This window comes from Phalaenopsis equestris, unplaced genomic scaffold (assembly GCF_001263595.1).
Source record: "Phalaenopsis equestris unplaced genomic scaffold, ASM126359v1 Scaffold001170, whole genome shotgun sequence".
In the NCBI taxonomy this organism is placed as follows: domain Eukaryota; kingdom Viridiplantae; phylum Streptophyta; class Magnoliopsida; order Asparagales; family Orchidaceae; genus Phalaenopsis; species Phalaenopsis equestris.
In genome coordinates, this window is record NW_018165609.1 from 180,259 (window position 1) to 205,897 (window position 25,639).

General features: G+C 36.5%; 1 protein-coding gene across 7 annotated transcripts in view; it reads right to left on the reverse strand.

The window, feature by feature from the left end:
• Positions 1 to 25,639, reverse strand: part of LOC110033400 (phosphoinositide phosphatase SAC2-like) — a 53,052-nt gene that overhangs the window by 6,697 nt on the left and 20,716 nt on the right. For 5 of the 7 annotated variants that reach the window (XR_002294938.1, XR_002294940.1, XR_002294939.1 and 2 more), the window contains exons 10-12: positions 12,427 to 12,841; positions 2,528 to 2,649; positions 2,288 to 2,401 (exon numbers count right to left, since the gene is read on the reverse strand). Coding sequence is in view for 4 of the 7 variants with exons in the window: in XM_020737365.1 (XP_020593024.1) it covers positions 2,288 to 2,401; positions 2,528 to 2,649; positions 12,427 to 12,841 (651 nt within the window). In the remaining 3 variants the exon portion in view is untranslated. The remainder of the gene's footprint in view (positions 1 to 2,287; positions 2,402 to 2,527; positions 2,650 to 12,426; positions 12,842 to 25,639) is intronic. The other 2 variants (XM_020737366.1, XM_020737367.1) reach the window with 2 other exon arrangements.

The following is a 25,639-nucleotide window of genomic DNA, read 5'->3' on the forward strand; positions in this document are numbered from 1 at the left end:
TTCCATAGTAGACCTGCCCGGCATAAATCCAAATTGATTATGAGAAATTTTTGTGATGCGTCTTAACCTATGTTCAATTACCCTCTCCCATAATTTTAAAGTATGACACATCAACTTAATTCCTCTATAATCTGCACACTTGTGCATCCCTTTATTCTTAAAAATGGGCACCAAAATACTCTTCCTCCACTCCACAAGCATCATTTTAGTTTTTAAAATAATATTAAACAGTTAATAAGCCAAGAAAGTCCCAAATCTCCTAAATATTTTCACACTTCAATTGGGATATCATCAGGTCCTACCGACTTTCCACCCTTGGTTTTCTTTAAAGCCTCATCAACTTCTTTTTTACTAATGCGACGGTAAAAATGATACATTTTATTATTATTAACAATATTAAGATCGCTAATGTCGATTATATTTCAAAAACATAACTAAAAAGTTTTCAAAATAACTCACCCATCTATGTTGAATATCTTTTTCTAAGAAAAAATACTTTTTTGATTTTCATCTTTAATACACTTTACTTGAGTTAAATCTTTACTTTTATTCTCATTGTTTGGCTAGTTTATACATATATTTTTCACTCTCCTTAATATCAAATCTATTATAAAGATCATTAAAAACAATATTTTTAGCATCACAAATTGTTCTTTTATACTCCTTGCGGGCCGTTTGATATTTTTCCCATTTCTCTAAGTTTTTACATTTAAACCAATTTTTACAACATAACTTCTTATATTTTATCTTTTCTTGCACATTATTATTCCACCACCAACTATTTTTATTTATAAAAATTTTTTCTTTTGATTGTCCAAACTTATCTTTTGCTACTTGTTTAATAGTGTTCGTTACTTTATCATACATAACATTTGCTTCTTCATGAACATCCTAAATTTTGAAAATTTTAATTTTACTTATAAAAATAATTTTATTTGTGTCTTTTAGGTTCCCCATCTAATTCTACGATGATGAGTCTTAGTATTCTTTATTTTACAACTCTTCATCTTAAAATCTAGGGTACATAAATTCGCACTTGGAATGACCTTACAATCTTTACAATCTCGACGATCCCTTCTTCTCATAAGAAAATAATCAATTTGTGTTTTATTAGATCCACTCTTATAAGTAATAAGATGTTCATCCCTTTTCTTGAATAAAGTATTAGTAATAACAAAATCATACGCTAAAGCAAAATCTAAAATAGCTCTACCTTCTTCATTAGTTACTCCAAAACCATAGCCACCATGAGTATATCTGAAGTCTTCTACTACTCTACCGACATGTCCATTTAAATCTCCTCCAATAAAAATTCTTTCTTCAAGAGGTATCATTTGTATTAAATCTTAGCCACTATGAGTATATCTGAAGTCTTCTACCACTCTACCGACATGTTCATTTAAATCTCCTCTAATAAAAATTCTTTCTTCAAGAGGTATCATTTGTATTAAATCTTCCAAGTTATTCCAAAATTTATCTTTAGACCCTGTATCTAAACCTAATTGAGGAGCATAAGCACTTATAATATCAAAAATCTTAATATCAAAGATAATCTTAAGGACTATAATTCTATCACCAACTCTATTAATATTTACAACATTATCTTTCAAACACTTATCAATAATTACACCTACACCATTTCTAGTGCGACTTTTGCCAGAATACCAAAATTTAAAACCTAAATTATCAATATCCTTAGTCTTTTCTCCAACCCATTTAGTTTCTTGAATACATAAGATATTAAATTTCTTATGAATCATAATATCAACTAATTCTACTAATTTTCTATTGAGAGTACCAATATTCGAAGATCCTATCCTAACATTTGTTTCATTAGTTTCATGGACTAACATCTTTACCCTCATTCGTCCGTAATATGGGAACACTTGCTTATTTGACACTACACCCGGGCGCCGGTGTAGAGACCCTTGCACACTTTTCACTGTATTCAGGCTATACAGCGCGTCGCTTCCATGGGACGCCCTAACACTTACACAATGATCAAAAGGATTCATGTCATGATTTTTTTTCGACAAGTTTTACGCTGGTTGTTGACTACCTAAAGCAACTATTTTTCAGGCTTGGGACCGGCAATGACAAATATCAAATACATAATCAGAAAAAAAACCTGCCTTTCTAAATAATTGACACCAAGTAATTTGAGGAGGGAAAAATTATTTTGGTTCAATAATTACTTATAAGAAGAAAGAAAAAGCCTGCCTTCACGATTTAATGCAATCAAGTGATGAAGATTTTTGTTAGCCAATAAATTAAATAGTTGCAGAACCTTGGAGTATTAATTCCCAAGCCATTATCATGCCTTAAAGCGATACAATTCTGATCAGGGTTGAGCTCCCAATCAGCAAACTTATCATGCTTTGGTTGAAAGTATCCAAGAAACCTACCAAATAAAATGAGATCATAGAGGTACTGTGTAATGAATCAGAAATCGGATGAGAGAAATTTAGATCAAATGATAGGAAGGAACAATAAAATCGAGTTAAAATAGAGAGACGTAAGAACCTACAAGTTTATTGCTCTCTGTTTTTCAGCATCCATATAGGCATTACTGTAGTATCTCTTGAGTGTCCGGAAGAACTCCTGAGACTGAGTTGCTGCCTTCCATTGACCCCTTCTTTCAGAGAATACCTATGCATCATTATCAAAGCAATTTTTTAACATTATGACATGCTTTTGAATACTATTTCTGAATATGTAGCTACAAAGTAGAGAATTAAAGACAAGTGTAGTTTAAAATGAAAGATTTTTTTCCACAAGGAACTTGATTCAAAGGAAAATCTAGAAAACTCAAATAAGGCTTTAACAAGGTAAAATATGCAAGTTGTAGTCATAATTTTATAAGAAATTAATTTTTCTTTTGATGGTCTTTTGAGGCTTGGAATAGGCAGCAGCATCCATCGGGAAAACTGAACGATCTTGGTAATTTCAACACCTTTGGCATCCAAGTGACCATCTAAGGAGCATACCTAATTTCACTTTAAATTTGGAGCATACCTAATTTCACTGAGCTTCCAAATTGTTTCGTTTGACAAGCTGATATCAACATCACCATTTCCTACAATGTTGTAGGCATTGTTATCTCTCAAATACATCTTCCCCAGTTCACTCTGAGTGTAATGTTTAAACACATATTTTTTGTTAAGGCAAGCATGGGCGCCTAAATCTACTATCCAAGATTCAGTAATATCTAGAGATAAAACTAAAGAGTCACATTGGATTTCACCAGTGGAGATATTTGTACAAAATTTTTATCTAGTTCACCACCAATCTTATTTGGAGCTTTGCAGTCCTTGTGGAGATATTTGTACAAAATTTTTATCTAGTTCACGACCAGTCTTATTTGGAGCTTTGCAGTCCTTAAAATGACATTTCTTCTCGAAGTTATAGCATTCTCCTCTGCCTTTTTCTTTCCCTGACCTCTTCTGGGCTTGACATTGTCTCTGCCTATGTTATTGTCCAAATTCAATCCTCTATTTTCTACATTCAATGCATAATTTGCAGTTTCACCGTTAGGGCTGTAAAAAAAACACGTTATTCACGAATAGCTTGTGTCTTGATAAGAAAAAACACAATAAAAACTAATCCTAAATAAAGAAAATAACATATTTATAATAGTAGACAACTAGAATGAAGACCCTCCCCATGGGCGGCATCTACCTCCCCCTAAGTCCCGCGTTAGTCTCCCAAGATTGAGAGAGCTTAAACCTCACTCGTTGAAGCTTCCGTCTACATATTGACAGTGATAAAGTTATTGTAATCTCTCAGGGCTGAAGGATTTTCGCGTGCGACCCTAAAGGACCTAATCCCACAGTCGACTGCATTGGCTCGCAAAAAAACGGAAGAGTTTTCTCCACTTGCGAGCATATATCTATATCCGTCCAATCTTCTAGGGGTACACTACACACCTAAACTGGGACATCATGTCACACATCATCTGTTGAATTCTCCCAAGGAAATCCAGGGTTGACTCAACTTGAGCTGAAGTGACAGTAACCTGAACTCCTCAAACGGTGGTGGCCGTGGTGGTAAGGCGTCAATTGTGACGACCGGAAATGTTCTCTGCCATGGTTGTCTCATGTCTAGAATCAGTGCCTCAATCCTATCATCCTTTATCATTGCCAAAACTAATCCCACGAATGATTCTCTACTGACAAGTGAACTTGTGGTCTCGACTTCATAAAAGGTAGATAGGTGATACACTTATCATCTTTGTTAAAGGAGTAGGTGTTTCTGTACCCATCTTGTTGAGTTTTGTGGTAATATTGTCACGATTTCCCTAACAAAAGATGACAGGCGTCCATGGGCACACCATATTGCACCACACTTGAATCCTGCAGTTGGCTTCCAATCAAAAACTCCACTAGACATATAATATTGCCTGGAAAAAGCTTCATATATGGGAGGATTGGGTTTTCACGAGCCAGATACAGGTATCAAAGTCAATGCATGGGGTCCCATGATATCACATTTGATATATGCTGATGATATTATTTTTAATCTCTGAAGCTTCGATGGACGTTGCAAAGACTCTTTCGAGGATCACTCAAGACTATTGTAGCTAGACAGGACAAAAAGGGAATGTTGCTAAATCTGCTATTCTTTTCAGTAGGGCCACTCCTAATTGGAAAAAATGGTGCATCTCAAAATTTATGAATTTTAAAAAAGTTCAAGAAATGGATTATTTGGGTATTAAATTTGCTTCGTGCAAACTCACTAAAGCAGATTTTACTAACTTTCTGCAAAAAAAACTGCATCCAAAATTTATGCTTGGGGGGTGCGCAAATTATCTTTGGGGTTGAATCAAGTTGATTAATTCCTCGTTGCTTCCTAGTTCATGTACCTCATCTCTCATACTAATGTTCCCAGCAGCATTTTGAAAATTATTGAAAAAACTGTACACAATTCTTATGGATGAAAAATCCCAACAATCACACCATGCATTATGTTGCCTGGGAAAAATCTCTGTAAACCTTTTTCACGCTGCCAGCCATTAGAGGCGGCCGATACGTGCCCGCATTGCTTGGAATTTTCTGTCTAAAAAGAATTCTTTTCCACACGAATGCTTGAAAGGTTTCTATGCCCCTAATAGGATGTCTAAATTGCACAACCGTACAACATCCAACTCACTGAAGGTTATTTCTGAGGGCATGCAATTCTTATATCCCATCAGTCGTTGGAAGATCAAAACGTCACCAATATTGATACTCTAAATCAAGCGTGGATTTATGATATTCCTATATGTAAATGGCCTTGCACAGTTAATGGCTCGGGCCTTGAAGACTCACGGGTTTCTAGTTTGATTGTTGATGTTGAGTGGAACTGGAAGGTACTGGATGAAAATTTTGGAACTGAACTGGCAACCAAAATTTTGTCAATCCAGATTTTAAATGATCTTCCTGAAGATCAAATTAAACTTATCCATTTACATTCAAGTTTAACTGTTTCTGCTATGGCCTATAAGACTCTTTTTCTACCTTCTGAGGACACGTATGATTGGCTTTAAAATTTGAAGCTCCACCCTCACGAAATAATTTTCTGGTGGCGACATTCACTGGATTCCATTCCTACCCACTATTGGCTTGCAAGGAAAAGGCTTTCGGAAATCAAAACTTGCCCTTGGGGCTGTTCGGATTATGAACACAAGGTCATAATATCTTTAATTGCTTACTCATGTGCAGAATATTATTAATAGCTTGGATATTTCTCTTCCTTATTCTTCCTTTGAAGAAGCTCTTCGAGACCTCCGCAATTGCCCGAGAACAAGGTTTGCTTAGGCCCGCTGCTTTTGTTATGAGATTCATCATTGCTGGAGAGCACGAAATGCTAAGACTCACAACCGTACACATGGCACACCCATTATCATTGCTGCTACCATTATTGAGGCTATTACCAAAACTCAATTTTACCCATTTCAGGGGTAGTGGAGTGCTAGCCAACCTAATAGCTTGGATATTTCTCTTCCTTATTCTTCCTTTGAAGAAGCTCTTCGAGACCTCCGCAATTGCCCGAGAACAAGGTTTGCTTAGGCCCGCTGCTTTTGTTATGAGATTCATCATTGCTGGAGAGCACGAAATGCTAAGACTCACAACCGTACACATGGCACACCCATTATCATTGCTGCTACCATTATTGAGGCTATTACCAAAACTCAATTTTACCCATTTCAGGGGTAGTGGAGTGCTAGCCAACCTAATAGCTTGGATATTTCTCTTCCTTATTCTTCCTTTGAAGAAGCTCTTCGAGACCTCCGCAATTGCCCGAGAACAAGGTTTGCTCAGGCCCGCTGCTTTTGTTATGAGATTCATCATTGCTGGAGAGCACGAAATGCTAAGACTCACAACCGTACACATGGCACACCCATTATCATTGCTGCTACCATTATTGAGGCTATTACCAAAACTCAATTTTACCCATTTCAGGGGTAGTGGAGTGCTAGCCAACCTAATAGCTTGGATATTTCTCTTCCTTATTCTTCCTTTGAAGAAGCTCTTCGAGACCTCCGCAATTGCCCGAGAACAAGGTTTGCTCAGGCCCGCTGCTTTTGTTATGAGATTCATCATTGCTGGAGAGCACGAAATGCTAAGACTCACAACCGTACACATGGCACACCCATTATCATTGCTGCTACCATTATTGAGGCTATTACCAAAACTCAATTTTACCCATTTCAGGGGTAGTGGAGTGCTAGCCAACCTAATAGCTTGGATATTTCTCTTCCTTATTCTTCCTTTGAAGAAGCTCTTCGAGACCTCCGCAATTGCCCGAGAACAAGGTTTGCTCAGGCCCGCTGCTTTTGTTATGAGATTCATCATTGCTGGAGAGCACGAAATGCTAAGACTCACAACCGTACACATGGCACACCCATTATCATTGCTGCTACCATTATTGAGGCTATTACCAAAACTCAATTTTACCCATTTCAGGGGTAGTGGAGTGCTAGCCAACCTAATAGCTTGGATATTTCTCTTCCTTATTCTTCCTTTGAAGAAGCTCTTCGAGACCTCCGCAATTGCCCGAGAACAAGGTTTGCTCAGGCCCGCTGCTTTTGTTATGAGATTCATCATTGCTGGAGAGCACGAAATGCTAAGACTCACAACCGTACACATGGCACACCCATTATCATTGCTGCCAAATATACTGCATCTAAATCATTTTCAGGCAAGGACTCTAGTAGACGTGTTACTCTTCTCAGGCTTCTCACTCGGGATGTCTTTGTCCTTATCCGAACCAGTTTTCCCAAATCCCATAGGCATGCTCCTGCTGATGTCTCCAACTAAGGGTGGCTGCCAGAATGTTGGTGATTGTCTGCTCTGTTTTTGCTGTCTCTCCACCTTCAAGACAAAGGTCTGGACATCTCCCAATGAATAATAGAATTGTAGCTAGAAAATGTTTCTAATAGCGAGCTTCAAGAAACCTAGATATCGAGCTATGAAATGTTCCTCTGGCTAGACTAACTCACACTTCATCTGCAATTAGTCAAACAACACTATGAACTCTTCCACTGATAGGTCTCTCTACTGTAGATGGTGGAGCCTATGAAACATATCCTGATGGTATTTAAAAGGTAAGTATTTTTTCTGCATCTCTTTCCTAACCATATGTCATCTGGTAATCTTTTCACTGCCCTTTCTCTCTGCCTCTGCAAGTTTTCCCACCACAAGGAAGCTCTTCCTCAACTTTATAACTGCCAAATACCCTTTTATCCTCTGACACTTCTTTATTTCGAAGATTCTCAAACTGATTGCAGTCATTCGATGAAATTGACAGGATCCATACCTTCATCGACCCCTATAGGTCCACTTTGATTCCAAAATCTCTTGGTTCTCCATATGATGTCTTCTCTCTTGATCTTCTTTAATAATGAATTCTGAAATGTCAAGGACTGTGTTTCTCATAACTGAAGTCCTCCGAATGGAAAGGGTTCATGTCCTCATCCCTTTCTCGTATTCAACTTTCTCAATCACGATCAAGAGTAATTTTCCCCTAGTTTCCAAAATCCATATCTGCAAGCCTCAGTTGAGCCGACAGATCTCTAGCTATATCTCTTTCAGGGTAGGCTCGAGCATGTATCTTCGTGGCATGATTACGATTTGGTATTTATTAGAGTGGAAAGAGTATTTGATGATATGCAAGAAAACTTTTTGGTGGAGATACTTTGGGTATGGTGGAAGCTAGGGAACTCTAGGATAGGACTAGATTTAAGCTAACTTTGATACCAATTAATATCGGAAGTAACCCAAATCACAATAAAAATGCAAATATTATTGCTGAAATTCTAAACGGGATTACAACAACTCTAAAATAGGGAAATATTATTGCTGAAATTCTAAACGGGATTACAACTCTAAAATAGGAAAAAAAATAGCACAAAACACAATCAATATCTCAGGGCGAGGAAAGGGGTGAATGCTGACTAGATAGTAGTTCAAGGGCCATCTGGTAGATTGCGACAACAGCTGAAGTATTGGAGAGGGTGTCACAGCAAGTCTGGGTGCTGGAGGTGTTTGTGGCAGCAAGTTAAATTGTTGAAGGGTAGGGCGGAAGTAGGTGGGGGTACTAGAGAGGCCAACGGAAGCAGTAGAAAAATTGGAGTAGGAGGAAAGGTATTACAATAGCAGGTGGGACTATTTCATGGGTTGCAACAACAACATGAAAGCGATCAGAACTGTTGGTAGAGAAAATAGGGAAGGGAACGTGCGCAGGTTGAAGAGTAGTGAGTGGCAGGTTCCGAAGGATGGAGAAGTTGGGGATAATCACTACCTCAGAGCAAGATATAGCCGGAGCACCACTCGTCCTCATATACCGCTCTATGAGGAAAATATGGGGATGCTTACCGCTGTCCTGATAGAAAAATGTAGTAAAAACCATCCCTAAACAAAGAAAAGAACATATTTATAATAGTAGACAACTAGGAGGGGAAATACCCACACCTTGGGCGGCAACCCCAAACCAGAAAAGGGGTGGTAGGCCCCCTATCACCTTTGCTGAGCCGGTTCACCCTTGCAAAGCTGTTTCAGCCCCTCCCCATAAGCCCCGCTTCAATCAAAGATGGATCAAACCAAGTATTGTTTGATAAAAAATTTTCCAATCTTCCACAGTCATGGATTTAGGCTTAATGTTTTGTTCCTTCCGATGGTAAATAAAGTTTTTTTAAAACAACAAATCTTTGATTTGACTTTTTTCAGAACGCAAAGTTCGTACAATGAAGCTTCTCCACCTTGTACCTAGCTTCGTAGATCCTTGCTCCCATTCAAATCAAAGATTTTCAAAAAACACTGCACTTGTACCACTTTTTGTGGAATATTCACTACCTTAGAATTATAGAAAAATAACCTTCGAGAGATTTGAAGCAAACAATTGAACAAAAACGCACAAACAAAAAATCCAAAAAATAAAGCACAGATTTAATGTGGAAAAAATGGAGAGTGGGAAAAAACAATGAAGTAGCACTACACTAAGAAATTCATTATGAAATAAGGAGAAATGTGCAGATTACACCCCATTGAAATCCTCTCAACAATCCTAGAACTCACAAACGTTCCTTCTCTCTTGATTGCACAAGAGAAATTCACATAAATCCACTCACAACTCACAGACACCGATTTATGCTGTTCACCTACCCTTCCGGCAGAGAAGAATTTGGAACTTCAAGTTTCAAATTGCAGAGTTAGTTGCAAGTGTCAGGGCGCTGCTTTCAAGCATAGGGTTTTTTAATGTTAAGGTGCAGGCTGTCATCTAAGCACCGTCATGACCCTCCTAGGTGCTTACTTTCCACGCGCTCCAGCCTTGGATTCGTTTTTCCAACCATTGGATTGCCTGTCCCGAGCAACGAGTACCCGGATGCGTTGTTTCTGAAATGCTGGAAATGAATCTCAAGGTGACATGTTTTTGCTTGTCGACATCAATTTTCATTTTGGAGAACACTGGCATGGCTTTGAGGCACCCCACTAATAGTTTGGCGTGGGGATGCCCCGCTATTAGTTTGGTGCCACGTTTTCACCTGTTGGCGCCAAATTTCTCGCCCCTGAATGCTCCTCCTTGCCAAACCAGTCACCATTATATAATAGCCAAAACTCTCATCCATCAAAATATTGTCTGTTTTTTCCTAATGGGATTCTTTTTAATTAGGGTAACTTCCCAGCAGGTCACCATCCAAGGACAACCTGCATATGAGCACGCTTAACTTTAGAGTTTCTATCTAAAGCCCAACTGTTACGCCAAAAAGCGCCTCGATGTTCGAGAGTTTAGCTTCATTCTACTTGAGGGATTTCACAAAGACAAAGGTGTAGGTGCGTGCGATAAAAGGAGTGCACGTGAATTCGTGGCGTTGGACAAGGTAAACAGTGCAATAGGGAGGAATAGAGCTCAATTCGATGCGACGGAGAAGGCAGATACGTGCAAGAGAAAGGTTCATTTTGCTGCAACAAAAAAGAAAGAAGTAGGAGGGGCTTCATGCAGGTTTCAAACTGAAGGAAGGAAGAACAGGGAAGGCCAAGTCTTGTGGGAGACGAATGAGAGTGGAAGGAGTGGAAATTTTCAGCTTTGGGGCTCACAAACACAGAGAGGACCAGGAGTGTTAAAAAAAGAGAGGAAATCAAGTGCGATTCGACTATAAATGAGTGCTCAGGCTAAGTACCAGCGAAAGTGGGACAACTAAGAAGAAGTGAAGCGGGGGCTTCAGTTGTTGTGTATGATCAGGAGAGTGGAGAAAGTGGCTTGCATAAAACTACCAGTGGGAAAAAAGAATAGAGGATTGAATAGAGCGAGAACCGGTAGCAGAATCGTTGGGCAAGAGTAATTATTGGTTTTAATTTATTTGATCATTTTTTTTATTTTGAATTCAAGGGTCACCTGTTACAACCATAAAGAGAGTTAAAACAAGATATTGGCCACTTGAGGAAGCGTCACAGACTTAGGATTGATTAAAAGAGCAAATATATGTAAGGATTCCCTATTAATCATATAATAAAATTACTACAAACCAGTGGGACTTGTTAAAAATTTCTTAAATAAAATTCTCCAAAGTTCTCACACAACTACAGAGCATATGAGAATCCATAGCACTTCATTTTTTTATTTTTAGAAAGGAACGCAGAGAAACACACCTTAGCTTTTAAAGCATAATTTTAAAATTAATAAAATGAGTACAGCAGGAGATAATCACCAAGAATTGACAAAAAAAAAAGTAAAAAAATACAATAAAAAGAAAGATAACATAGAGATAAAGGAAGAAGTATCCCTCAGACAGAAAAGAAAGACAATCTAAGCACTTATTTGGAGTGTCATTGTAAAACGTGCTAAATATTGGGAAACTATGATAATTTTTTTTCTAATGCCTTCCAAACCTGGCAAACAGCATTTGAAATCACCTATCCAGTAATAGCATCGATACTTTGAAAACTCTCATTAAAACCATAAGGCTGCACTAAAAAAAAGCCAGCATCCTCGATAATATGAGGTGCTGAGACATGAGGATGATCAAGATCAATGTTCATGAATGCAAATGAGGAGCTGATCATATCTATGGAGCATAGGATAGCAGAGGCAGGCTCACATGATTTAGATTCCATTAGGTCTACAGTCTATTCCCAAGTTCGCTTGATTTGAAGTAGGAGTTGCAACTATCATATTTGAAGGTAGAATCTGATCATTTAACTGCTCCAATTGCACTTAAATTTTTTGTTTCCTCAGTTTTAGAACTTTGAAACATTTAGAATTATTGTGAATAAAATTTTTAGAAGAGCAGTAGGAAAGAATGCCTTAAAATTCTACCTTCTACCAATGATCACTAAATAAGGAACCAATCCACAAATTTATTCAAAGGAATGGTGAAATCCAATTCAACAAAAACACTAGCCACAAACAATCTAGAGGGAAGAATCGTAACATCATCTGTTTACAAAGATTTATTAAGAAAAGATCTCAAAGAGTATAAAGTGGGTTCATTGAAATAGTAAAAATGAAACCAAAGAAGACAACCGAAGGGTAGATTACCTTGTGCTTTGAGTGATATCTGTTTACAAAGATTTATTAAGAAAAGATCTCAAGGAGTATAAAGTGGGTTCATTGAAATAGTATAAATGAAACCAAAGAAAACAACCGAAGGGTAGATTACTTTGTGCTTTGAGTGAAGTATCTTTCTTAATACTTTGAAAACCATTTCCATTTACAAGGTAGTCAAAAGCCTTAGAAAAAGATATGCAACATTACATGAGGAAAATCCATGTTGATGGCATTTGTCTTAACAAAGATTGAGCATACATTCATATATAAAAGAATTCTTAAGCTATATAAATCACATAATGGAATCTAAACACAGCGTGTCAAATGAATATGTAGGCTTACAGCTGCTATTAATCATTTACATTGAAATCAAGACACATGTTCAATGTTTCGCCAATTTACCTTGTTGTGCGCTGCAGATCCACCATACTGCAGTGCAAGCGTATCACCCATTCTTTCATAGAAACCCATCAATTCACTAGCCAATGGGGCATCCAAATCAATTTTCAGATCATCTATGAGGCCCAAGGCATACAGTTGATGCCCAAGCGCAGCTAAACCATAAGCATATTGAGCAACATTAGTACGATCCAAGCAATCTATGCAGTTAGTGCGAAGGATGCCAGTTTGAAGCATAGGAGGCTTAACAAAATGGTTTTTAGAGTATTCAATCTTTTTCCCCGAACATTCACGTCCAGCTTTTTCAGATGTCGCCCTGCTAACTTCATGTGTGCCATGCCTGGAAGCGGCAATATCGTCTAAGCAATTGCTGTCATTGCTTTCCTTCCCGCAAAACAAATCACCAGCACTCTCCTTACTGTTAAGCAATTTAAGCTGAGAATGTGATTATAAACTAAAAAATACAAGAAATGTTGGGAAAATGTTTTAGCCATGCTTGGGAAATAAATGTTTCAATAGTCTGCTTTTCTCTGCTTGTAAAAACCAAAAATAGAAATTAAAATCAATAAACATAATTATCAAAATTAAGAATATCTAATTTGTGATTAATCATATCAAACTGTTTATTTTCTCGATTAAATCTTATTTAATCCTTAATCAAACTAAGTTTCCATCATAATCACAAACCAATGAACAAAAATTAGCCTAATTTATATTCTAATTAATTAAATATTTTTTCTCGAGCCTGCCTTAAAACATTAATTGAAATACTAACTGATTCACAATAAATCATAACAAATGATTACATATTAATCACTACGGAAATTAATAAATTATCCAGCCTGACAACCCTAAATAAATACTAATAAACTTTTGATGACTTTTGGTGAAAACTCAAATTAATCCGTAGCTAGAAAAACCTTGATTACCCTAAATAAGTACTAATCTAGTTACTGATTACTTTGATAACCTATAGGTTAGTTAATCATCCTGAATTTAGTTATCATAATTAAATGCAAATAAAGTTTATTAATATTAATTAACACCTTAATAATTCTAGATTAAGCTAAATTATTGATAATTAACCATTATTATTATTATTATTATTATTATTATTAATTAGTTTATTAGCACTATAATGCTTAATTAATACGATTGCATACTGATAAATTAAAGGTAATTAAGACCTAGTCAGTACAAATAATTAACTACCAATTATATATGTTGACTATTAAATTAATTATTATCCCATACTTCATCAGCACAATTAAACAAAAAAAATAAAATGACAGTTTAAAAATCTAATTAATCTTTAGCTTTAATACAAAGCATAAACAAATTTCTTAATAAAACAATAACATAATTATTTTGAATCGATTTATTATATTTAAATACTAAAAAGTTTTCAATGAACTTAATTATAACACGTACCTAAACAGGTAACTTGATCCCTTCATTAGTATTAAATCAATCCAGTGAGCCTTTAACAAGCCTGATTTGTTTAATAAATTAAAACAGCACCTTATATTAATTTCCGAAGCATGTAAAAACATTAGTGCTTTCACAATTTCAAGAAACAACCACCATTCTTTTGTAAAACAAAAAATAAAAAAGAAATTGTCATTTTATCTTTATGCAACTATTTATTAAATTGTCGCAAGTATTTTTTAAAATGCATGGTGATGTAGACTTCAAACCTTCGCCACCCAGCCTCTCTAAAGGAGAGAGCATTTTTGCCATATTTCAATTCACTTGTTTAGAAAACACATTATAATTTTAAATAAGACATTAACTGGAGATTTCATCATCATTTTGAGAGAACTTCAAGATTTTGGGTTCAATATTGCCAATAGAAACAAGCCACAACAATTAATTAATCCTATCTATAATGAAAATAAACTTTTGATTAAAACTAGTCATTTGGCGTTAATATTCAATGTATAATAGCAGATTTAGGGTTTAGATTAAAGGATAATAATTTTGTCTTTAGCGTAAAATAAATGATGTAGAAATGATGATGAATACGATCAAGAACTTATGATGTTGTAATCTTGGATTGTTGTAATCTCTAGTCTATATAGTGACACTACAGAAATACCCCCCATTACAAACAGATTTCCGACCGATTTTTTTGGCCCTTTTTTTTTGTAGCTAAAGTTATGCCAGATTCCTTCGATGTCCAACGTTGTTGAGGATAATTTCGTCGTGATATTTTAATAGTAGAAAAACCGATTGTGTATTCAGACGTATGATAATTCACTCAACAAGGGCGGATTAACAGTAAAAGATTCTACCACAAAAGTGTAGAAATGGAAATATTACCTGAGATTTCACTGATAGCCTATTTAAACCCAAGCTAAGCCTTAAAATACTCGTTCTCTCTCTTCCCATTTCTCTTAGGGCTTTGGCGATATTTGGCCTCCGGTGCTCCTAGCTATTCTCCTCTCCGACAATGCAAATGATTGTTTTCCTCTCTGGTGACGTGAGCGACAAGATATTCAGCTTCGGCAAACCGATTTCATTCCGAGGTAACCATCATTTTCGATCTCCCCCTGGTTTCTTTTGTAATTGTAAACCAATTTTTATTGTGGGGGTATTAATATTATGTGAATGTTTTGAGTGTTATTAGCATAAATGCATTAAAGTTTTTTAGTAGTTGAGATATGTAAATAATTAAATATTTAGGAATTGGCGAACAAATACAAAAGAAATCTCAGTTGAGATTCGGTGCCGCATACCGAGTACTGAAGGAAGTTGGTAAGATTCTTTCAATACTCAACAATTCATTTATATAATTATCTGGTACTTATTGTTTATACATGTTATCAAAGGCAGGAGCTTGGACGGGAGTCCACCGCTGCTGAGTTGCATGACTGAATACATTTGCACCCCTAAAACTAACAGACAGATCTCGGCGAGTCTATGTATGTAAAATAAGATTTTTATTTCTCTATGTTACTTACAGTATTATGTAAAGTGCTAATTATCCTTTGATTTTATTTATGGGTTATGGTCGCTCAAGAGAGATCGGTTGTCAAAGCCCGACAGGTCTTAGCGATAGCAGGACAAGTGCTAGAGGTGACAAACAACAACAAGGAAGGTGCTGAAGGGGCTAGTGGCAGTAGGACAACTACTAGAGGCGGCAAAAAGCAATAGAGAAGGTGCAAAGGGTGGCCTGCAGCAGTTAAACTGGTGTTGGATGGAAGGTGGCAACAATAAGGGAAGGGACAAGCACAGATAGTTACCACCTCGGACGAGTTACAACCAGAGCACCTTCTCCTCGTCGGATACAACCCTCAGAAGGGAGAAACGCCGGAGGCAGAAATCGTAAAATCAGACACAAATCAAAACCAACTTCTAACCAAGCACAGTAGCCTATATATAATGGGTGACAAAAAATAAAAACAACAAGTAATAGAAAAGGAAAGGGATGGACTAGGTAGGAACTAGAAAAGGCAAGGGATGGAATAGAGAGGGAGTAGAAAGTGAAAGGGAGGCGGGTGCAGAATTGAAAGGGAGGATCCTCTCCATTGGGCGGCAGCTCTCCTGGACCGGTCGGCTAACCTAAGAGATCTTTTGGCTAGACCGGCCGGTCCAACTCTTCCACCGTAGCACCAACTGCAACAGATATAAGCCCTGCGTCACAAGCTGTATCTCTTTCTCATGGTAGTGACTATCTTCCCAATCCCCTTCAACATCCCTCCCACACTGCTCCCGAAAGCTCTGTCCCTCTTGTGGCCACCCATGACAATAACTACTACTGTTCTTTTTCTTGCATTTTCCTCATTTTCAGTTGTCTCCCTCCCTTCCCCGCCTTGTTGACAACCCGCGCAGTCGTCTCCACCCTCCCTCGACCTTCTTGCATCACTCCTAGTCGCCAATCCTTATTGCCTCCAAAAAAAAAAAACAGAACAGTTGTTGTTCTCCTGATGTCCAACCATCATTCCGACTAGCTACCGTTGGTACTGCAACCAATCCTGTTGTCCCTGCAATCTCCGCTTGCTACCCCCGCACCACACAACACTCTAGCTATCCTGCAGTTCACACCTCTTAACCTTCACCACTACTTGTTGTCCCAGCCTCCACTTCACTACCAACACAAATTCAACCCCTTCTTTTACTATCCAAACCATTCATAAACAATTTTAGTCACCAACCTCCGCTCCCCGACCACCTAACCAACCTCTACCACCCATGAATGAAGCCCTAGTGTGAGTTGGCATGTTTGATATAGTTTACATGTCAAATGAGTTTATTTGATTTTAGAGTAGCCTAACCTTAGTCATACCTTAAGATATTCTAACATTTGTCATACCCAAACGTATCTCGACCAACTCCCCCCCGGTAAAATTTTCCACTCCCTATCTTCCATATCTTATTTCCCAACCTTACAAAAACATTGCACACATACTTCAACCTACATACACTCAAATCCTAATCATGCTTTCGAGGAGACAGTTGTGAGATGTCAACCTTACAAAAACATTGCACACATACTTCAACCTAATCATGCTTTCGAGGAGACAGTTGTGAGACGTAGTTCGGGAGTTTAACATGGAGGAAATACAACAACTCCTTCAAATGCTAAAATGGCTTGATGAAATTGAGCAAAGAATACCATCCAGAGGGGTCACAAAAATCTCATTCGATCTCAGAGAAGATGAACGACTATTCCGAAGATTTGGCCTAAAATATTGGAGAAGCCAAATTTAAAGTAAAGGTAGATTTGTCATATTTTGACAGCCACGGATTCAAACGAAGTCATCAAGTGATGCTGAACATTGGAATGTATTTTTGAGTGTAGGAGTCCCACTAGACGGAATGATGAAATTAGCATTCAATAAATTAAGGAAGAGTGCATCTTTTTGGTAGACAAACTTAAAGGTTCTTCAACAGCAAGAAGAGAAGGGTAAAACTATAATCTGGTCTATAATAAAACTATTATCCGATCTCTTGTTTGTTTTCTTGCAGTTTCCGTTCTCTCCTACCCTTCCCCATCTTGTTGACATCCCGCATTGTCGCCTCCACCCTCCCTCAACCTTCCTACATCACTCCTAATTGCCAATCCTTGTTGCCTCCATCCAAAAAACTACAAATATGTTTTCCTAATGTCCAACCATCATTCCAACTAGCTATCATTGGAAGTGTAGCCTATCCTGTTGTCCCCGCAACGCCCACTTGCTGCCCCTGCACCACACAACATCCTCTTGCATCCTACAGTTCACAACCCCTTACCCTTCACTACTCCTTGTTATCCCAAACTTCAATTCACTACCAACGCAAATTCAACCCCTTCTTTTACTGTCTAAACCATCCACAAACTATTTTAGCCACCAACCTCCACTCCCCGACCACCTAGCCGACCTTTACCACCCATGAATGAATCCCTAGTGTGAATTTATGTCATGTTTATTGTAATTTACATGTCATGTGTGTTTTTGCTTTCAGTAAAAATATTTTTTTCTTATTGTGGCTTGGGTTAACTCTTGTATTGATTGCTATCAGAGTAGCCTAAACTTAGTTATAACCTAGGAGCATCCGTCATACCCAAACCTATCTCCACCAACCACCCCCCTAAAATTTTCCACTACCTATCTTCCTAATGTTATTTCCCCAGCTTACAAAAATATTACACAAATCCTTCAACCTACTCACACTCAAATCCTAATCATGCCTCCAAAGAGACAAGTGTCAGACGCCGATAAGCAGTTTACCATGGAGGAAATACAGCAACAACTCCATTGAATGCTACAATGGCTCGATGAAATTGAGGAAAGAAGACTATCCATAGGGGTAACATAAATCTAATTCGATCTCAAAGATGAAGAACGACTACTCCGAAGATTTAGCCATAAATATTGGAGAAGTCAAAATTTAAAGCAAAGGTAGATTTATCATATTTCGACAGCCACATAGATCCAACGAAGTCATTAAGTGGCTCTAGGCATTGGAATGTATTTTTGAGTGTAGGAGTCCCACTGGACGGAATGATGAAATTAGCCTCCAACAAGTTAAGTAAAATGCATCTCATTGGTAGGCAAACTTCGAGGTTCTTCAACAGCGAGAAGAGAATGTTAAAACTGTTATCTGGTCTAAAATGAAATGGGAGAAACAACACCAGTTCCTACCAACTCACTAGAGACCGGATGTTCAAATCTCGGCTTCAAAAGTGAAGAGACCACATCACCAAGCAACCGCCACATCTTACAAATAAATTTCAATCCAAAGAACTTTTGGTCAGAGTACACTCAGGAGAACATCCAAGCTTACCACACCTAAGGAGACACAAGTGTAGAATGAAGAACAAGGGACATCAATCTGTATTCCCAAATCCATCATAATTAGGAAGTGTTTCAAGTGCCACAGAATTAGGCATATTTAAGCAGATTGTACAACCAGAGAAGATATATTTCACTGTGCAGGCAGCTATTGAAAAAAGAGGTAATGACATAATAGACAATGAAGAAGGTGAGGAAAGGAGCATATTCAACTAATGAAGGAGAAAAGCGCTTTTTAGTTCGAGATGAATTCACAAAAAAATTACTTTGGTGGTCTAAAATGGTCCCAAGTCTAAGGAACCAACATCGAACACCCGACAACCCCGGATAAGAGAAATTTAAACTTTTCCAATAGATAGACTCTTTCCTAAGTTGCCCAAGCTGAGGAAGGACAACATGTTAATGATGAGGCTTTTTTGTGTCACTTCTGCAAGACTAGATGGAGTTAGTTGAGTGTTAAAATTTGTTCAACAGTGTAGCCCCTGGCAGATGATCAAGCGGGAGGAATGAATCACAGTGTTGAAAATTGTCGTATTAGAGAACAAATTTCTTTAATGGGATACAGGTTCTACCAAAGAAGAAGAGGCTTCTCCTGAGTGGTTGTTAATGTGACTTGCTCAGTCGTCCATAGCGTTAGTCCTAGGGTTGAATCCTCCTTACATACTTATTTACCAGATATATCCAGCCGAGTATGAGAAGTGGACGAGGCTGGTTGCGGATCTAGTGGCTCAAGAGTTACTTTAGAAGAATGTACAATTATACTAAGCTACAGCTCAGGTTTTGCCAAAAACAAATAAATATTTATTCTATCAGAATTTGCTTTGGAATGACAATGCCTATAAGAGTGACTTACCAGGAAGTTACAACAGTTTCACCACCTTTAACATGACTGATCTGACACTATACTACCAGGAGTTATAAGATTCGACAGATAAGATAAAAGCTCCCCCAACACCGGGAGAACGAAATGGGTGTCTCCCACATGCAGACCGATGCAATTTCCGGGTTGCGTGAGCGCAAAATCGAATCGAACAGTTACATTCAATTTCTCTCCAATTTTTAGCAAGTTTCCTGCTTTCTATTCTTTCCTTATAGTTTTTTCCAATATATGTGTTGCATTAAAATTTAGATATTATCGTGTTTATGTTCAAGATAGTTTTTTGCATATGTTTCTCCCTTGGAGAGCAATATTCGAAGGTTTGAGAGTAGTGTTGGCTATATCTCTTTTCCTAAGTAGTGATTATTTTCCCTATCCCCTTCCCACATCGTTCCCAACAGCTCCATCCCTGCAACGACCACCCAGGACAGTAGTTATTGCTATTTTTTTCCTTACAGTTTTTTGCTATATATGTGTTGCATTAGAATTTATATAGGAGGCTATTATCGTGTTAATGTTCAAGATAGTTTTTTGTGTATGTTTCTCCCTTGGAGAGCAATATCCGAAGGTTTGAGAGGAGCGTTGGTCATATCACTTTTCCGGAGTAGTGATTATTTTCCCTATCCCCTTCCCACATCGCTCCCGACAACTCCATCCCTGCAGCAGCCACCCAGGACAGTAGATATTGCTATTTTTTCCCCGCAGATTCACCAATTCAAGTTGCCTCCATCCCTTTCATGTCTCGTCGACATCCCGCACAGTCGCCTCCATTCCCCCCCACCCCGCCACACGCACATGCACACGCACAACAACATTTACGCATCACTCCCAGTCATTCAAACTTGCAGTCGTCATCCGGAAAACAACACATTTGTAGTGTTTTCGCTATCCAACTATCATTCTGACTAGTTGTCTCTTGGACTGCAGCCTATCCTATTGCCCCAGCAGTCCACACTTCTTGTCCCTGCACCAGAAAACACCCCTCTTCCTATTTTGCAGTTCAAAGGTAAAATTATGCGGGTGCTTGTGCAAATGAGTGTTTACAATCAAGTAATTTTGATGGCTCTCTACAACGATACAAGGCTCGAATGATTGACAAAGAAGTCGCTCAGACCAATGACATTGATTACTTAGACACATTCAATCAATTAGTAAAACTTAACTCTTAAGAGTTCCGACACTTGCAACTAATCTTGACTAACACCTACAATAATTGGATATAAAGAATGACTTCCTCAATAGAAATATGGAGGAGGAAGTATATATGGATGCACATTTAGTGAAAAGTTCGACACAAAATGTGTAAACTAAAAAAGTCCTTATGTGAGTTGAAGCGGTCACCAAAACATATTTTTAGAATTTACACTATTTATTAAAGGTTAGAAGTATACTCAAGTTCAAGAAGATCATACAATGTTATTTCATACATTCAAAAGATGGAAAGATAACCATACTGATTGTGTAAATGAATGATATTATTATTAACGTAAATGATGCATATGAGTTGAAACGTTTTGAGTCTTTCATATCATTTGTTTTTTAAGCCAAAGACTTAGAGAATTTCTAAGGTATTTACTTTGCATGGAGATTACAAGATAAAATAGTGATCGTTGTTTCCCAAAGTACGTTCTTGATCTTATAAAAAAAACTAGAATGAGTGGATGTAGACCTGCAGACACTCTAATTGATCCAATGACAAAAATTAGTGGGTAAGTTCATATATTTTTCACATACATAGCCAAATTCGCCTTTGTTATGAATTTGGTAAATCAATTTGCGCAATGTCCCTATGAGAAACACCTTGAAGCAATCAATGAAATTCTCATATATCTAAAAGGTACATCAAATAAGGGTTTGCATTGTGAAGACCACAAACAATGGCATAGAGTAGTACATTGATGCAAATGGAGCAGGTTCAGTTATTGACAGACGATCAACTTTTGAATATTGTACCTATGTTTGGGGAAACATGGTTACATTGTGAAGTAAGAAATCGAATGTGGTTGTGTGGAGTAGTGCTGAGGCAGAACACAAGGCTATGGCTAATAGAAGATGTGAGATGTCATGGTTGAAAAAAATTATTGAAGAACTGCAAATCTCGATAAGTATACCCATGATTATAATGTAATATAAAGCAACTGTAAGCATTGCAGAAAATACATCGCAATATGATCGCAGAAAATATATGGAGATTGCAAGTATTTGCATGTCGTTTATCCCTTCTAGTCAACAAAGAGCAGATATCTTCACCAAAGAACTGTTCAGACATAATTTTGAACGTCTTGTAACAAAGTTGAGCATGTAGATATCGATACTCCAACTTGAGGGGGGTGTTAGAATTTTTAAGAAGATTTTAATTTTAGTATATTCTTTAGAATGTAGTATAATTGGTATGTTATAATTCTTATTCATTTTTTTAGCATAGGGAGTTATAGCATTATTTATAGTTTTCCAAATGTGAGAATCTTCTCACTCTATTTATCTTGTAATCGTTCCCTATGAAATTGAGGAATAATTATTTTTCCCATCCCAAAACCTACTGAAGGCTAACATGTAAAAATTATACAGACTAAGTGATGTACAACATTTCAACTGGTATGCTACTTTTTAAATGAAATATTGTAAAAAATATGAGATGGGCGACCTGCTAAGCAATCTATAGAAGCAAATGCATCCAGGTAGAGGAAAAGTTGGTGATGATTCTGGTTGGCATACGATAGTCAACAACATGTGAAAGTAGCAAAGCAGATACGGTATGCTTGTAGGACCCTATGCCTCTTCCTCAGGTTGTGAAAAGACAATATAAAGCCTTACACAACAGCGCACTCTCTATCCCACTCCACCACCTTCATTCAATTCCCCTTATTAGACCGACTTGACCCATAAGGCTATATTCTTCCCAAATATGTTGTTGATTCCAAATCAGAATTAATTGCATGCCGCACATAATTCTAATAACAATGTCATTGTTAGGTCCCGAGCCCCAGATGCAAAAAAATGAAAGGTTGTATTAGGTAGTTGACAACCAACATGACATTTATCGAAATCATGACATGAATCCTTCAAATCGTTTTGTAAAAGCTAGGGAATCTTCTGAAAGCGATGCGTTGTATGGTCTAAATACAGTGAAAAGTTTGTAAGGGCCGCTACACCGGTGCTCGGGTGTGGTGTTAAATAAGCAAGGGTTCTCACATTGTGGAAGGATGCGAGTAAATTAGTTACTTCATAAAACTAATATTAGTATAGGAATATATAATATAGACACTCTTACAGATAAATTAATAGAATTAGTTGAAATTATGGTTCATAGAAAGATAAATATTTTATGTATTCAAAAAACTAAATGGGCTCGAGAAAAAAGCTAAGAAGATTGATAGTATTTGTTTAAGATTTGATATTCAAGGAGTTGCACTACAAATAGTGTAGGTGTAATTATTAATAAGAGTTTGAAAGATAATATTGTAAAAATTAATGAATTGGAGATAGAATTATAGCCCTATAAATTTTGTTGATACTAAAATTTTTAATGTTATAAGTGTTTATGCTCCTCAAACAAGTTTAAGCATAAGTTCAAAAGTAAAATCCTGAGATGACCTAGAAAAATTAATAGAAATGATACTTCTTGAAGAAAATTCTTTTTATTAGAGAAGATTTAAATGGGCATTTTGGTAGAGTGATGGAAGATTTTAAAAAATTCATGGTGGTTATGATTTCTGTGTAATTAATCAAGAAGGTTAAATCATATTAGATTTTGTTTTGGCATATGATTTTTGCTATTACTAATATTTTATTTAAAAAAAGAAATGAACATAGTATGACTTAAAAAAATGAATCTAATAAAACATATATTATTTATTTTTTATGAGAAAAAGAAAACATCGGAAGTGTAAAAATTGCAAGATAATTCCAAGTTAAAATATAAAAGCTCAACCCCGATTATTAATTTTGGAATTTAAGTTGAATAGTTTAAGATAAAAAATACAAGAAACCATTATCATATAATTAGATGGAGGCATATAAAAGATATAAACAAAATTATTTTTATGAGTAAACTCCAAGATTTCGAGATTTGGGATGTTCTTAAAAAAACTATTTTTATGAGTAAACTCCAAGATTTCAAGATTTGGGATGTTCTTAAAAAAATGAAATCTATGTGGCATAAAGTAATAAGCACTATTAAACAAGTCACAAAAGATGTACTTGAAAAATTAAAAAGAAACGTGTTTATAAATAAAAAAATAAGCACTATTAAACAAGTCACAAAAGATGTACTTAAAAAATAAAAAAGAAACGTGTTTTTATAAATAAAAAAAATTGGTAGTGGAATAATAATGTCTAATAAAAAATAAAAGAGAACAAATTGTGCTATAAAAATTGATTTAAATACATAAATTTGAAAAATTAGAAAAAATATAAAATGACCCGTAAAGAGTAAGAATAATGTGTGACGCTAAAAATTGTCCTTCATGGTCTTATATAAAATTAGATACTAAATATGGTGAAAAATATATGTATAAACAAGTCAAATAAAGAGAAAAGAAAAATAAAGATTTAATTCAAGTAAAGTGTATTAAAGATGTAAATCAAAAAACACATTTCTGAGAGAAAGATATTCAATATAGACATATAGGTTATTTTGATAAATTTTTCAAAGAAGTTTCTAAAACTAGGATCGACTTTAGTGATATTAATATCATTACTAATAATGAAAAGTTTTATTTCCATCGTCGTATTAGTAATAAAAAAAGTTAAGGAAGCTTTAATGAAAACCAATGGTGGAGAATCAGTAGGATCTGATGATATATCCATTGAAATATGAAAGATATTTAGGAGATTTGGGAGTTTTCTTGGCTTACTAAACTCTTTAATATTATTTTAAAAACTAAAAAGATGTCTAATGAGTGAAGGAAGAGTATTTTGGTCCTCATTTTTAAAAATAAATGAGATGCACAAGAGTGCAAGTTATAGAGGAATTAAGTTGGTGTGTCATATCTTAAAATTATGGGAGAGAATATTTAAACACAGGTTAAGACGTGATACAAAAAATTCTCATAACTGGTTCGGGTTTATGCCGAGCAGTTCGGATTCTGCTATACAGCTATTGAGATGTTTGATGAAGAATTACATAGAGAAAACGAGGATCAAGGATCAACATTTGATTTTTATTGACTTAGAAAAAGCTTACGATAAGGTTCCAAGAGAAGTTCTTTGGCGAGTTCTAGAGAAGAAAGGTGTTGATGTGACTTATATTGAAGCCATTAAAGATATGTATTCTAAAGCTATTACTTGTGTTCTAACAAAAGGAGGATTGACCAACTATTTTCCTATTTCAGTTGGATTACATCAGGGATCAGCATTAAGCTCATATCTTATTGCTCAAAGTTATGGATGCTCATACTAGACATTTACAGAAGGATGATTGGTGTATGCTTTTGCTAATGATATCCTTCTTGTAGATAAGACTACAGAAAGAGTTAAGGAAAAAATTTGAATTATAGAGGTCTACATTGGAGTTTAAAGACCTTCAGTTGAGTGGATCTAAAAAAAAATACATGGAATGTAATTTTAGTAGTAGTAGCTCTAGCGACAAAATTGTAACTACGGGTGATCAAATCTTTAAATGGTGTGATCGTTTTGGATATCTCAGGTCTATTGTTCAAAGTGATGGTGGTATAGATGGGGATGTTATTAGTAGAATTCAAATAGGTTGGTTAAAGTGGAGGAATGCATCATGCCTATTGTGTGATAGAAAAGTATTGCTTAGATAGAAAGGAAAATTTTATAAGATGGTGGTGAGACCTATAATGCTCTATGGTACAAAATGTTAGCCTTTAAAAGAGAAGCATGAAACAAAGTTAGGTGTTGCTGAGATGAAAATACTTAGGTGGATGAGTGGCTTGACACTAAGAGAGTGTGAAATGAATAAAATGAAAATGCTTAGGTGGATGAGTGGCTTGACACTAAGAGACAGTGTGAAATGAATATGTGAAATGAATAAATCTGTGCTAGTGTTGGTGTAGCTCAAGTGACGAACAAGATTAGAGAGAGTCGTCCGAGACAG